Here is a 14,420-nt window from a genome sequence, read left to right on the forward strand (position 1 = left end):
AAGCATGGTACTTTAATGTGTATTCATTCATATAATGATAGGTAAATCAGATATTTCCCCTTCATTTGATGAATTTTGAAAAATTTTCTCAATTAATGTATACATATATTAGACAGATTTAATTCTTATAAACCCCTTACTATTTTTCAGGATCCAAGCAAAAAATTAATTATTCTGAGTTTTCCTGGGCTTTGGAAATATTTTTCACAATTAATTTGGACTTGGACGTAGCTTGCTAAACATTTTTCAAAAAATTTTTAAATTTTAAATATGGGCTAGAAATTGGCCTGAAAATTTCTTTTGAAGACATGGACAGGCCTGATCAAAAACCAAGGCCCATGCAACTTTCATATTCTGATTGTTTAAATGCATTGTGACTTTTTATATATTTCAATTCTCAACTATCAAAATTATTATGGTCTTTGGGGAGTTTGAGAATATTTTCCCAAGTGCGTGGACCTGTCTTGGGAATTTTTTTAATATTAGACATAGGTGTAATATTTAACACAGAATATTTATATGGCACTCAGGTAAAAGCTAATTTAAATATTATTTTTATTCAAAGAATTTTTCAAAACTATTATGGCTTTCTGCTTTACCTTGGAATTTTTTTTAATATTAAATATTATGTGTAAATGATCAGTAAATTTAACATATTGGTATTATCAAGTAAAAGCTTTAAATTTATTCTTATTCAAACCATAGTATTTAGTCTTAGTTTTAATGGATTGAACCTGGCCTGAAGGGGGGAGGGGGTAAAAAGAATAAAATTGTATATAATTTTCAAATAACAGGTAACATCTTGCATAAATATAAGAAGAAAATTCTCATTCCCCGTCATTTTTGACGGGCTATCTACTAATATTAAAGCTCATGGGAAAATTATTTATACAGAGATAGTATAACAGATTTTATTTTTATACTTAATTGATAAAATAAAGAAATCTTCGCCACATGATAAATTAAATCCTTATATTTAATTGAACTAAATTCCTACTAATTCTCCACAAGACGGACTTCTAATATTCTATTTTAGACAATACTTTTCCCCTCTTGTCTTTAATATTCCATTTTTTAATTTTTAATCTTCGCATATTTTCAATTATACTATATTTTACAAATAAATTTATTTAATCTACACAATTTATGTTCCTTTTTATTATAGTTATGATCAATTATTTATAACTTATTATAAAATTCTAACATCTAAAATATTTTAGTCTCAACTAGAATCAGTTGGTTTTCTAAGTTAACCAGTAAAACTTCACTATTGATATTTACAATTATCACGCGTTTTCATCTCAATTACATAGTCTAAAAACTTGAATAATTAACGTAATAATTTTTATAAAACATTATTTTTGTTTGAATATTATCACAATTTGAATAATACATTTTTCGTTTAACTAACTATTACGACACATCTTAAATCAAATAAGGCATGCGTTATTGTTATAATGGTAATACAAAAAAAAATCTTATTAGGAGATAATGATCAAACATAGTTACAACTAAAGCTTTCTTATTTTTTTAAAAAACTATTATCTTTTCTTTAAAAAATATTTATTTTAAAAACTTTTAATAATTTATATCTAAAAATTTTTATCTATAAAAAAAAATGATAAAATCTTTAAAATTTACCTTAATTATTTTATTGGTCATTCTATCTCTATGTTATTCAAGTGTTGCAGTTGACAACATAATCAGGACCCGTTTCAGACTAAAAAGAAGTAAAAGTGAAGGTAATAAAATATTAAAAAATATATATTATATTTGCTCTTCAAATTAACATCACGACATATACATAATATAAAGTTAAAAATTTTTTTTATAAATTAATGATGCTTTGAGAACCAAGGACATATGGAACGGTGCATTTTGGGATTATGTTCCGTTTTCCATTTCACTCTAAAAAAAATATTCAAAATTTAACAAAGTTTTTGAACGTGTTCATTGGAAAGAATATTAATAAATTTCAATTTTAATTTAATATTTTTAAAGACAATTCGTAAATTTATAATAAGAAATATTAATTACAAAATATAAGCATCAATATTTTTAACTGTTAAAGAAAAACTTTCAAGGATAACTTAATAACAGAATTTGAACGTTTTAAATTTTACAAAACCAAACATTAACAAAATGTAAAATAATAATAGATCACAAAGCGTACTTATTTTATTATAAAAGTTAATTATAAATTTGAAATTTATTTAAATTAATAATTCCTTAAACCAAATACACATGGAATGATGCATTTTTTGAGATTTCTGTTTTGTTCCTAATTCATTCAAAAAAATATTTAAAATTAAACAATTGTGTATTAAAATTTAAGTAAATATAATGTTATTTTTTTATAAACTCGGAAAAATAGATGTAGTTGAGAATACTCAAACAGAATTTAGTTCAAATTTTTAACTATTATTCTAAATCATTTTAGGTTTGTTGATTATACTTAAACAAGATTTACAACCAAATTTTACCTATAAATTTGAAATAATAATTGCAAAAACAAATATTAGTAAATTTGTATTAAATACAATATAAATATGTTTAATAGTATTTTTTAACTCTTAAAAAGGTGCGAAAGAAAAATGATCAAACAGGATTAAGGATCATATTTTCACCAATATAAATTCAAATCATATTTGTAATATTTAATTAATTTAGTTTACTAATACTATTTAACTCTGCAAAAAGGGTGTAATTGAAAATGCTTAAACTGCTTTAAAAACAATTTAGCAAGTCTTTTCCAATTACGGAATAAAAGCTTAAAAAGTCAGAATAAGATCGAATAATTCTTTATACAGAATTTGATAAAAATTATTTATTTTTTTTCAAAACAATTTGCCTATTAAATTCTTCATCATCATTTTTATCAATTTATATATATTATAAAATGTATAATTTTTATTTTAAAATCCAATTTGAACAAAAAATAATAGATTGTCCCATAACTTGCTTCAGATATTGTCCCAATGGTTACGTATTAGATAAGTTTGGATGTCCTACCTGTAAATGTATTGAAGATTAGCATTTTTTAAATATGAAAACAATATTGTTTTATATATATACACATAATTAAAAGAACTGATTAAAATTTCAATCAATAATATTTCTATAATATATATTATAACCTATTTATATGTAATATCTTTGAAATAATGAACAAGTAAACTTGATAATTTAATAAGGGTATGTATAAAATGTTCACTGTATACACATTTTTTTAAATATATGTTTAATAAACAACTGAACTGACAACATGTTTCATCTTTATTGAACTTGCAATAATTATAGTAGAAAGATAGAAAGAAAGAAAGAAAGAAAGAAAGAAAGAAAGAAAGAAAGAAAGAAAGAAAGAAAGAAAGAAAGAGTTATAAAATCGTTTAAGGATCTCTACTCTTCTCTTCATTTCCTTTATAATTTCTAAATGAATGTTTATTTAATAGCCTTTTTTTACAAAAATGATTTTTTTTTGGTTAGCCATCATAAAACAATAGAAATTTAATTTTTAAATTGCTCTCCTTGTAAACCGGAAATGGAATAATCTAAATCTCAGGAGATAATTTTCTACTAGAGAACATATGAAAATGTCTCAAGAAAAGCTAAAGGAGAATAGAAGTCATTCTGTTATCAACCAAAATTAATTCAATACTGTCTTAATAGGCAGTATATGCAGGGTGGGTTAATGGATGCTAATTCCCATAATTTAAGTAATTAAAGATATAATTATAAATTATACAGTTCTAAGCTATCTTATCTTACATAAATTATTTAGTAAAAATATAACTGGCAATTCGTTAATGGGGAAGAGCAAAATTAAACCAATTTGTTTCCAATTGAAGCATGTGGAATCTCGCAATCATATCTAATAAGCTGGCACGAATAAACAAATATCCTTAAAAAAAATTAGTTTTAATTTAAACCTATATATGTTTCAGGCATATCTTACAGTCCGGGTTAGCTAGAGCCTATATTAAATATAAAATAATTGTCGAATGAGGCAGGCTTGTAATAAAATTTGATCTTTTGCCGATATGTGACAATGTTACATTTTATATAAAAATACATCCAATTTTAAACAATACTTCTTAATTCAAATAAGTCATGCGCTGTCATAATATAAGATAAACTATTTTTTTATTATTGTTACAATGTGTTACAAAAAAAATATTAATAGGAGATAAGGATCAAACAAGTTTTACAATTGAAATTTTCGTTTTTTTTTTGAAACTTATAAAGTTTTATCTTTAAAATATATTTATTTCAAAAACTTTTAATAATTTATATCTAAAAATTTTTTATATATTAAAAAAAATGACAAAATCTTTAAAATTTACCATAATTATTTTATTGGTCATTCTATCTCTATGTTATTCAAGTGTTGCAGTTGACAACATAATCAGGACCCGTTTTCGACTAAAAAGAAGTGAATATGAAAGTAATAAAATATTAAAAAGTATATATATTTGATCTTCAAATTAACATCACGATATGAAATAAATCGCTTCATATAATATAAAGTTAAATTTTTTTTTATAAATTAATGATGCTTCGAGAACCAAGGACATATGGAACGGTACATTTTGCGATTATGTTCCGTTTTCCATTTCACTCAAAAAATAAATATTCAAAATTTAACAAAGTTTCTGAACGTGTTCATTGAAAGAATATTATTAAATTTCAATTTTAATTTAACGTTTTTAAAGACTTATTTCATTAATTTTTAAATTTATAATAAGAAATCGATTATTACAAAATATAAGCATCATTATTTTTTAACTTACTCTTTGTTAAAAGAAAAACTTTCAAAGATAACTTAATAACAGAATTTGAACGTTTTTAAATTTTACAAAACCAAAAATTAACAATATGTAAAATAATAATAGTTTCACAAAGCGCACTTATTTTATTATAAAAGTTAATTATAAATGTGAAATTTATTTAAATTAATGATTCTTTGAACCAAAGGCACATGGAATGATGCATTTTTTGAGGTTTCTGTTTTGTCCCCAATTCATTCAAAAAAATATTTAAAATTAAACAATTGTGTATTAAAATTAAAGTAAATATAATGTTATTTTTTTATAAACTCGGAAAAATAGATGTAGTTGAGAATACTCAAACAGAATTTAGTTCAAATTTTTAACTATTATTCTAAATCATTTTAGGTTTGTTGATTATACTTAAACAAGATTTACAACCAAATTTTACCTATAAATTTGAAATAATATTTGCAAAAAAAATATTAGTAAATCTGTATTAAATACATATAATAAGTATTTTTAATCTCTGAAAAAGGTGTGATGATCAAACAGGATTAATGATCATATCTTCACCAATAAACCCAAATCATATTTGTAATATTTTATTAATTTAGTTTACATATAAAAGTATTTAACTCCGCAAAAAGGGTGGAATTGAAAATGCTTAAACTACTATTTTCTTTTAAAACAATTTAGCAAGTCTTTTCCATTTACGAAATAAATGTATTTTTAAAAAGTAAGAATAAAATCGAATTATATTTTATACAGAATTTAATGCGAATTATTTATTTTTTTCAAAACAATATGCCCATTCAAATTCTTCATCATTTTTATCAATTGATATATTTTGTAAAAAGTTATATTTTTTATTTTAAAAAATTTGAACAAAAAATAATAGATTGTCCTATAATTTGCTTCAGACCTTGTCCCAAAGGGTACGTATTAGATTGGTCTGGATGTCCTACCTGTAAATGTTTTGAAGATTAGCATTTTTTAAATGTGAAAACAATATTGTTTTATATATATACACATAATTAAAAGAACTGATTAAAATTTCAATCAATAATATTTCTATAATATATATTATAACCTATTTATATGTAATATCTTTGAAATAATGAACAAGTAAACTTGATAATTTAACAAGGGTATGTATAAAATGTTCACTGTATACACATTTTTTTAAATATATGTTTAATAAACAACTGAACTAACAACATGTTTCATCTTTATTGAACTTGCAATAATTATAGTAGAAAGAAAGAAAGAAAGAAAGAAAGAAAGAAAGAAAGAAAGAAAGAAAGAAAGAAAGAAAGAAAGAAAGAAAGAAAGAAAGAAAGAAAGAAAGAAAGAAAGAAAGAAAGAAAGAAAGAAAGAAAGAAAGAAAGAAAGAAAGAAAGAAAGAAAGAAAGAAAGAAAGAAAGAAAGAAAGAAAGAAAGAAAGAAAGAAAGAAAGAAAGAAAGAAAGAAAGAAAGAAAGAAAGAAAGAAAGAAAGAAAGAAAGAAAGAAAGAGAAAGAAAGAGTTATAAAATCGTTTAAGGATCTCTACTCTTCTCTTCATTTCCTTTATAATTTCTAAATGAATGTTTATTTAATAGCCTTTTTTTACAAAAATGATTTTTTTTTGGTTAGCCATCATAAATAAAACAATAGAAATTTAATTTTTAAATTGCTCTCCTTGTAAACCGGAAATGGAATAATCTAAATCTCAGGAGATAATTTTCTACTGGAGAACATATGAAAATGTCTCAAGAAAAGCTAAAGGAGAATAGAAGTCATTCTGTTATCAACCAAAATCAATTCTGTCTTAATAGGCAGTATATGCAGGGTGGGTTAATGGATGCTAATATAATTTTAGTAATTAAAGATACAATATTAAATTATACAGTTCTAAGCTATCTTATCTTACATAAAATATTTAGTAAAAATATAACTGGCAATTCATTAATGGGGAAGAGCAAAATTAAACCAATTTGTTTCCAACTGAAGCATGTGGAATCTTGCAATCATATCTAATAAGTTGGCTTATAAAAAATAAGTTTTAATTTAAACCTATATAGGTTTCAGGCATATCTATGCACAGTCCGGCTTAGCTAGAGCCGATATTAAATATAAAATTATCGTCGAATGAGCCAGGCTTGTAATAAAATTTGATCTTTTGCCGATATGTGACAATGTAACATTTTATATAAAAATACATCCTATTTCAAACAATACATCTTAATTCAAATAAGTCATGCGCTGTCATAATATAAGATAAACTATTTTTTTATTATTGTTATAATGTGTTACAAAAAAAATATTAATAGGAGATAAGGATCAAACAAGTTTTACAATTGAAATTTTCGTTTTTTTTTTGAAACTTATAAAGTTTTATCTTTAAAATATATTTATTTCAAAAATTTAATAATTTATATCTAAAAATTTTTTATATATTAAAAAAAATGACAAAATCTTTAAAATTTACCATAATTATTTTATTGGTCATTCTATCTCTATGTTATTCAAGTGTTGCAGTTGACAACATAATCAGGACCCGTTTTCGACTAAAAAGAAGTGAATATGAAAGTAATAAAATATTAAAAAGTATATATATTTGATCTTCAAATTAACATCACGATATGAAATAAATCGCTTCATATAATATAAAGTTAAATTTTTTTTTATAAATTAATGATGCTTCGAGAACCAAGGACATATGGAACGGTACATTTTGCGATTATGTTCCGTTTTCCATTTCACTCAAAAAATAAATATTCAAAATTTAACAAAGTTTCTGAACGTGTTCATTGAAAGAATATTATTAAATTTCAATTTTAATTTAACGTTTTTAAAGATTTATTTCATTAATTTTTAAATTTATAATAAGAAATCGATTATTACAAAATATAAGCATCATTATTTTTTAACTTACTCTTTGTTAAAAGAAAAACTTTCAAAGATAACTTAATAACAGAATTTGAACGTTTTTAAATTTTATAAAAACCAAAAATTAATAAAATGTATAATAATTATAGATTCACAAAGCGCACTTATTTTATTATAAAAATTAATTATAAAATGTGAAATTTATTTAAATTAATGATTCTTTTAAAGTTTTCTAGAAATATTTAAAATGTTACGAGATTATTTTATTTAATTTGGAATAAATCAAAGTTGCAATTTAATTTTATTTAATTTATTTTGAAATTTTACATCTATCATCAAACTAAAAAAAATCAGCCTTATATAACAATTTTTTCATATTAATAAAAAAATCAATCTACACAATTTATATAAAAAAAAATCAATTTATATAAACCAAAAAAAAAATAATTTAAAGGTTAGTATTAATCGGTCAAATCAACATTCCACCCTTTAAAAAAATGATCTCCACTCAGGTTTTTCTTGCATGTGAATCTTATCGTGCAGTCAACGTTTCTTGATAGTTTTATTGTCGTCATTAGTATATTTTATTAACTTTTGAGTAAAAGGTATTACATTTGTTTTCACATGTGTCGTTCCATCAATTTTTTTTATCATCTATCTCTTATATCATTTCTTCTGTGTTCATTTGGGGTAATCTTGACAAACAATCAGGTACTACATTTCGTTTCCCGGGTCCATGAAATCGTAAAGTCATAAGTTCCCATAGCCAAACTCCATTTTTGAGGTCGCATTGATATGGATGAATTATCCTTAAGTCCCTTCGTAAATATATAAACGAGTGGCCTGTGATCTGTGATTATTGTAAATCTCGTACCAATTAAATATTCTTGAAACTTTTTTACCGCGTATATAACAGATAAAGCTTCCCCCTCTATATTAGTGTAATTAAACTCTGATTTTAATAGAGCTCTTGACGCGAAAGCAATGGGTTTCTCTTTACCATCACCTTCAATATAAAATAAGACTGCGCCTAGACCTTTCTAAGCATCAGTTGCAATGCCTATTGGTAGATCCGGATTATAAATTTAACGTAGGCGGAGTACTTATCAGATTTTTTAGGTCGTCGAAGCTTTCTTGATGTGTATTATCCCATAACCATTTGTCTTTATTAACCATTTTGTATAAAGGATCAGCTATGTCCGCAAAATTACATAAAAATTTTCGATAATAGCTCGCCATCCCAAAAAAAGTTGTCAATTCATCTTTTGTCTTCGGTTCCGGCATGTTAGAAATAGCTTTTATCTTATCATCGTTGGGATGAAAAGCGTATTTTATCTTGCAGGAATAAACTTTTGTCGAAATTGGGGTTTAATCCATACTTGATGATCTTATCGAATACTTTTTTAATGTTCTCCAAATGTATCTCATAGTTATCACCTGTAATTAACAAGTCGTCAATGTAAAATATAACATTTTTTAAATCTCCGAAAATGTTATCGTAGTTTGTTGGAATATTGCTGACGAAGTTTTTAAACCAAATGGCAGTCTCGTAAACCTATAATAACCCTTATGTGTCGATATCGTAAGAAAATCTCTTGATTCCTTGTATATGGGTATTTGGAGAAACGCGTTTTTAAAATCTATCTTGGTAAATTTTTTTACCTTTAGATAATTTAGCGATTAAATCATTTATACGTGGTATAGGGTACTTGAAATCTTGTAAAGCAGGGTTGATAGTATTTTTGAAGTCGGCACAGAGCCTAAGTGAGCCATCGCTCTTATAAACGGGAGTGAGAGGACTAGCCCATCTAAAATCTTCAACAGGTTCAATAATTTTATCGTTTATCCACTTTTGAAGTTCTTTTGTTATCAAATCAACTCTAGAATATGGTGTACGCCTTGGCGGTATGATTTTCGGTGTGTCATCGTGCTTTAAACGTAATTTGACATATATAGTTATTGTTATTATAACTAGCTCTATTATCAAATCTCGAAGAATTATTGTACGATCCTGGATAGTTTGCTCTGACGTTGTTGTAATAATTCGCGTTATAATTCTGATATCTAGGGTTTTAATTATTTTCTTGATATCTGGGGTTATAATTATTTCTTTGAAAGTCATGGCCTCTTGTTGTCCATCGTTGTCTGTTATCGTAATTAGATTGTTAATTTTGTCATTCGTAATGGTCTCCATATCTCACCAATTGTTTATTTTCTTCAGTTTTCCTGCCTCTTTGCCTTTCTACATGTTTCACGGTTGTATCATCTTCTGTTTTTTCGTTTAAAGAAATATTTTCAACTTTAGCAATTATATTTTCTTTCAATTCTAACTCTTCAAAATCATCTCTTAAAGTAAGAACTTCTGCTAATGTAATGTTTTCTTTTAACGTAATTTTCTGCCTAATATTTTTGCTGATTGATGAAATTTTTACTTTTTCAATAACTCTGCTATCACTTAGCAAACATTCATTTTTTAAAATGCATAATCTACTTACTCAATTGATGTAACTTTCGTTTTTACCTTGTACAGCTGTGTTAAATAATAATACGTTGGAACTTGTAGATTTCCTCGGGTGTAATAACCTGAATTTTTCAATCAATATCGATGTATTGATGAAGTCGGTAGGTGAAAATATCGATTTGAGCTTGATATATACCTCATCTGGTAGTCTTCTTGTAAAGAAACCTGCTTTTTCGATGTCCGAGATCTGAGTGTCCTTGAAGATGTCTTCGAATCTCCTCAAAAAAAGATCGCTATTGCCTGAGTATATTGAAAATTCAATATTTATAATAACATTATTATTGGGAATCTGTTTCATATTTATTTATTTATTTACGATTTTCTCGAATATGTAGCGGAACTGCCACTCTTTGAACCAAAGACACATGGAATGACGTATTTTTGAGGTTCCTGTTTTGTTCCCAATTCATTCAAAAAAATATTAAAAATTAAACAATTGTGTATTAAAATATAAGTAAATATAATGGTATTTTTTTATATAAACTCGGAAAAATAATTTTAGGTTTAGTTGATTATACTTAAACAAGATTTACAACCAAATTTTACCTAAAAATTTCAAATGATATTTTCAAAAAAAAAATATTAGTAAATCTGTATTAAATACAAATATAAATACATATAATAAGTATTTTTAAACTCTGAAAAAGGTGTGATGATTAAACAGGATAAATGATCATATTTTCTCCAATATAAATCCAAATCATATTGTTAATATTTTATTAATTTACTTTACATATAAAAGTATTTAACTCCGCAAAAAGGGTGGAGTTGAAAATGCTTAAACTAGTATTTGCTTTTAAAACAATTTAGCAAGTTTTTTCCTTTACGGAATAAATGGTATTTTTAAAAAGTAAGAATAAAATCGAATTATTCTTTGTACAGAATTTGATAAGAATTATTTATTTTTTTTCAAAACAATTTGCCTATTAAATTCTTTATCATTTTTATCAATTTATTGTATATATAAAATGTATAATTTTTATTTTAAAACCCAATTTGAACAAAAAATAATAGATTGTCCTATAATTTGCTTCTGGCATTGTCCCAAAGGGTACGTATTAGATTGGTTTGGAAGTCCTACCTGTAAATGTGAAGATTAGAATTTTTTAAATGTTAAAACAATATTGTATTATATCTATATACATATAATTAAAAGAATACGATTAAAATTCTAACCAATAATATTTCAATATATATATATATATATATACTATAAACTAATTTATATGTTATAACTATGAAATATTGAACAACTTGATAATTTAATAAGGGAATGTATAAAATGTTAAACTGTATACACATTTTTTAAAAAAAATTTATATTTAATAAACAACTGAACTAACAACTTACTTCATATCTTTTTTGAACTTGCAATAATTATAGTAGAAAGAAAGAAAGAAAGAAAGAAAGAAAGAAAGAAAGAAAGAAAGAAAGAAAGAAAGAAAGAAAGAAAGAAAGAAAGAAAGAAAGAAAGAAAGAAAGAAAGAAAGAAAGAAAGAAAGAAAGAAAGAAAGAAAGAAAGAAAGAAAGAAAGAAAAGAAAAAAAAGAGCTTTAAGTTACCTATATTCCTCATTTCATTGCTAAATTTTTATTAACTCTGTGGGATAAATAAAAGATTTAAAAATTACCAAAAAAATGACCTCTCCAAAGACAAAGTTTCTAAGGAAATTTTAATTCCTGCAACCTTCTCCACGAGCTAGACCAATAAGTGTCATATATAATATATCAAATAAAAGCTTGAACATTTGGAATCTTATATGGATAGGTTTAAAATTTAATTCTATAATAGATCATTTTGCTATTATACAGCCTAATACAAATAATATTAAAATTTCGTACTCAAAAATATGTTTTACCACGAAAATGTTTAGTCTGGAGCTAGACAAATAAGATTAAGTGTCATGTATAATATACCAAACAAAAATCTGAACCTTCCTCCATCGCATGTATGAGTTTTATGTCATAAGATTATCCATTAGTATTTTTTTTTATAACATATTTTATCACAACTGAGAGCTAGAGGTATACACCAAACCTTTTGCCTTAGAAATAAGTCGACGTTTTTACTTTGGTTAAACAAAACATTAAAATTTCTTCTTGTATTATAAAATCCTGCATATAAAAATTAGCCTTGAGTCGGGAGGCACTAACCAGACTTTTCTGATTTGTCGGGGTTTAAAATGAGCGCTCAATTTCTAAAAAAAAAAAAATTGATTATTTTTCTTTAATTTTTTATGCATGATAATTTATAAAATATTTTTTTTTTTGAATTTTTTAAGATTGTTTTCAAACTTTGATAAAAATAATTTCATAATTCTTTTCCCCAAGTTATTCAAAGAGAATGAATAAAATCAATAATGTGAACACTATATTACGTCTATCTTGGTAGCTGGCACCGCCAAATAGATAAATACAAAAACATATAAAATAGAGATTGATACTGACCATTTAAAGAAAAACAATTGCTTGTTCAAATTGGTTGGCCGGCGTTTAGAGATTCGGTGGCAAAATTTTTTCTGGCTTAGTTAGGCTTGAATCCTGGAGAACTTTTAAAAATCTTTTTTTTAACTCCCTTTCATTTTGAAAAATTATTATTTTATATTTTTTCTATTCAATAGTAAAAAAAAAAAATTTATTTAACTATAACAATATTATTTTTAATATTCATATTCATAATTTTTAAAAGGAAAGATAATATAAGTTGAAGGAAAAGGCCAATGTGATCATTATTAATCTAGACTGATTAGCATTTATTAAAAGTGTAAACATTGAAGTCAGGTGTGCTTCATGTCATCGGATGTCTTAGACGCCATTGAAAGATTTTTCGATGAAAGGCCTTAACATTTCGATTGAGTAATGCTTTTCAAAATTATCGAACCTTAGATGAACAGTCTAAGTTAGAATTAATGTTATTAGGAAAGTAACAGCATATTTAACTTGCTACTATGTTTATTCCTCATAACAAACCTAAGTTTTATTTTTTATATACATATATAAATCGATTTTATTAATTTTGTCTTCAAAATAATTATATAATTTCCCTATTTATATATTAATACATTATATTTCGTTGTATTTACTTGCACATATAAAGAAACGATTGAAAAGGGAAATAAAAAATTACGTGTTTATTTTTTACAACTTTAAATCATTTTAATCGGATTTTACCCAAAATATATTGTATTCATGTTTGGAATACCTATCTTAACAATTTTTCCATTAACCTTATGAGGTACTTTTATAATTTATATAAAATTATATATGGAAAATCTAATATAAATCTGTAGTGCTGTTAAATGGCTCGTTTTGAGCCGATTTTTAAAAACGGCTAACTCAATATTTCAACCAGAAAAATATTAGGCAAGCCTGAAGATTTTGCTCACAGAAGGAACAAAGGTTTAGACATATATTATAGAAATCTCGAGGTTTAGGCAATACTTTTCTGGCTAAAATTCAGCTCAAAACGAGCCGTTTAACAACACTATAAATCTGTATTAAGTTTAAACGAAAGAAAAAAAACACACACACATTGACGTGACGCTTAACAAATATATAAAATGGGTTTTTATCACATATTTAGTTATATTATATATATTTTTAAAAAAGAAACATAATTGGGCAACCTATTCCCTTTTAAAGTTTAGGGTTTTCGAATCGTTAAACCCCATACTTTCTCCACAATATATTTTTTTTTTGTTTTCGAATGCATGCATAATACGTTAAATATTTTTCTAAAATTTTCAAATCGAAAATAAAAGATTTTTATATTTCCTATAGAAATATGAATAGTAAAAATATTCAATTTTGAATATGTGGATAACTTTCTAGATCCATATTTTCGTAGCTTTGCTGGCTTCTATAAAAGTAAGCATAATAGATTAGCGTTTTTCCTATGTCTTACTTGAAAAATAAAATAGCCAAACTTCAACATCTAAAATAAATATTTGAAAATAATTATTATTATTTAATATAAATGAAAAATTTATTGAAGCTTTATTTTGTAAATGAATTATTTTATCATATTAACGGGTAGAAATTTTTAAAGAATAATACTCACTTTATTTTGAACATTGAACTTCCATAATAGTATTTTTTAAAACCGCTGGCTAACTCAATATTTTAGCTAGAAAAATATTAACTATGCCTAGAGATTTCTATAATATATGTCTAGACCTTTGTTAATGCTTTAATATAGTCATAAACAAATATATTTTTTTAAAAAAGTGTAAAATTTATTTCAAAAAATATACACCGATAATG

At 24.5% G+C, this 14,420-nt stretch overlaps 1 protein-coding gene across 8 annotated transcripts; it reads left to right on the plus strand.

Moving 5' to 3' along the window:
- Window positions 1–1,502: 1,502 nt before the first annotated feature.
- LOC135923267 (BPTI/Kunitz domain-containing protein 4-like) lies at window positions 1,503–11,557 on the plus strand. 8 transcript variants are annotated; one of them, XR_010571169.1, is made up of 4 exons: window positions 1,503–1,742; window positions 2,946–3,014; window positions 5,668–5,768; window positions 11,174–11,516. XR_010571169.1 is itself a non-coding variant. In XM_065457923.1 (4 exons), the coding sequence occupies exons 1-4, from the start codon at window positions 1,619–1,621 to the stop codon at window positions 11,257–11,259; spliced, it is 348 nt and encodes a 115-aa protein (XP_065313995.1). In that variant the 5' UTR covers window positions 1,505–1,618; the 3' UTR covers window positions 11,260–11,515. The 8 variants fall into 8 exon arrangements, 1 of the variants encoding a protein (XP_065313995.1); XM_065457923.1 differs by having other exon boundaries at window positions 1,505–1,742; window positions 5,668–5,736; window positions 11,174–11,515; XR_010571165.1 differs by lacking the exon at window positions 11,174–11,516 and having other exon boundaries at window positions 2,946–3,020; window positions 5,668–5,986.
- Window positions 11,558–14,420: the final 2,863 nt, after the last annotated feature.

The sequence above is a fragment of the Gordionus sp. m RMFG-2023 genome, chromosome 2, assembly GCF_954871325.1.
Source record: "Gordionus sp. m RMFG-2023 chromosome 2, tfGorSpeb1-WG-v2, whole genome shotgun sequence".
Taxonomy (NCBI): Eukaryota; Metazoa; Nematomorpha; class Gordioida; order Chordodea; family Parachordodidae; genus Gordionus; species Gordionus sp. m RMFG-2023.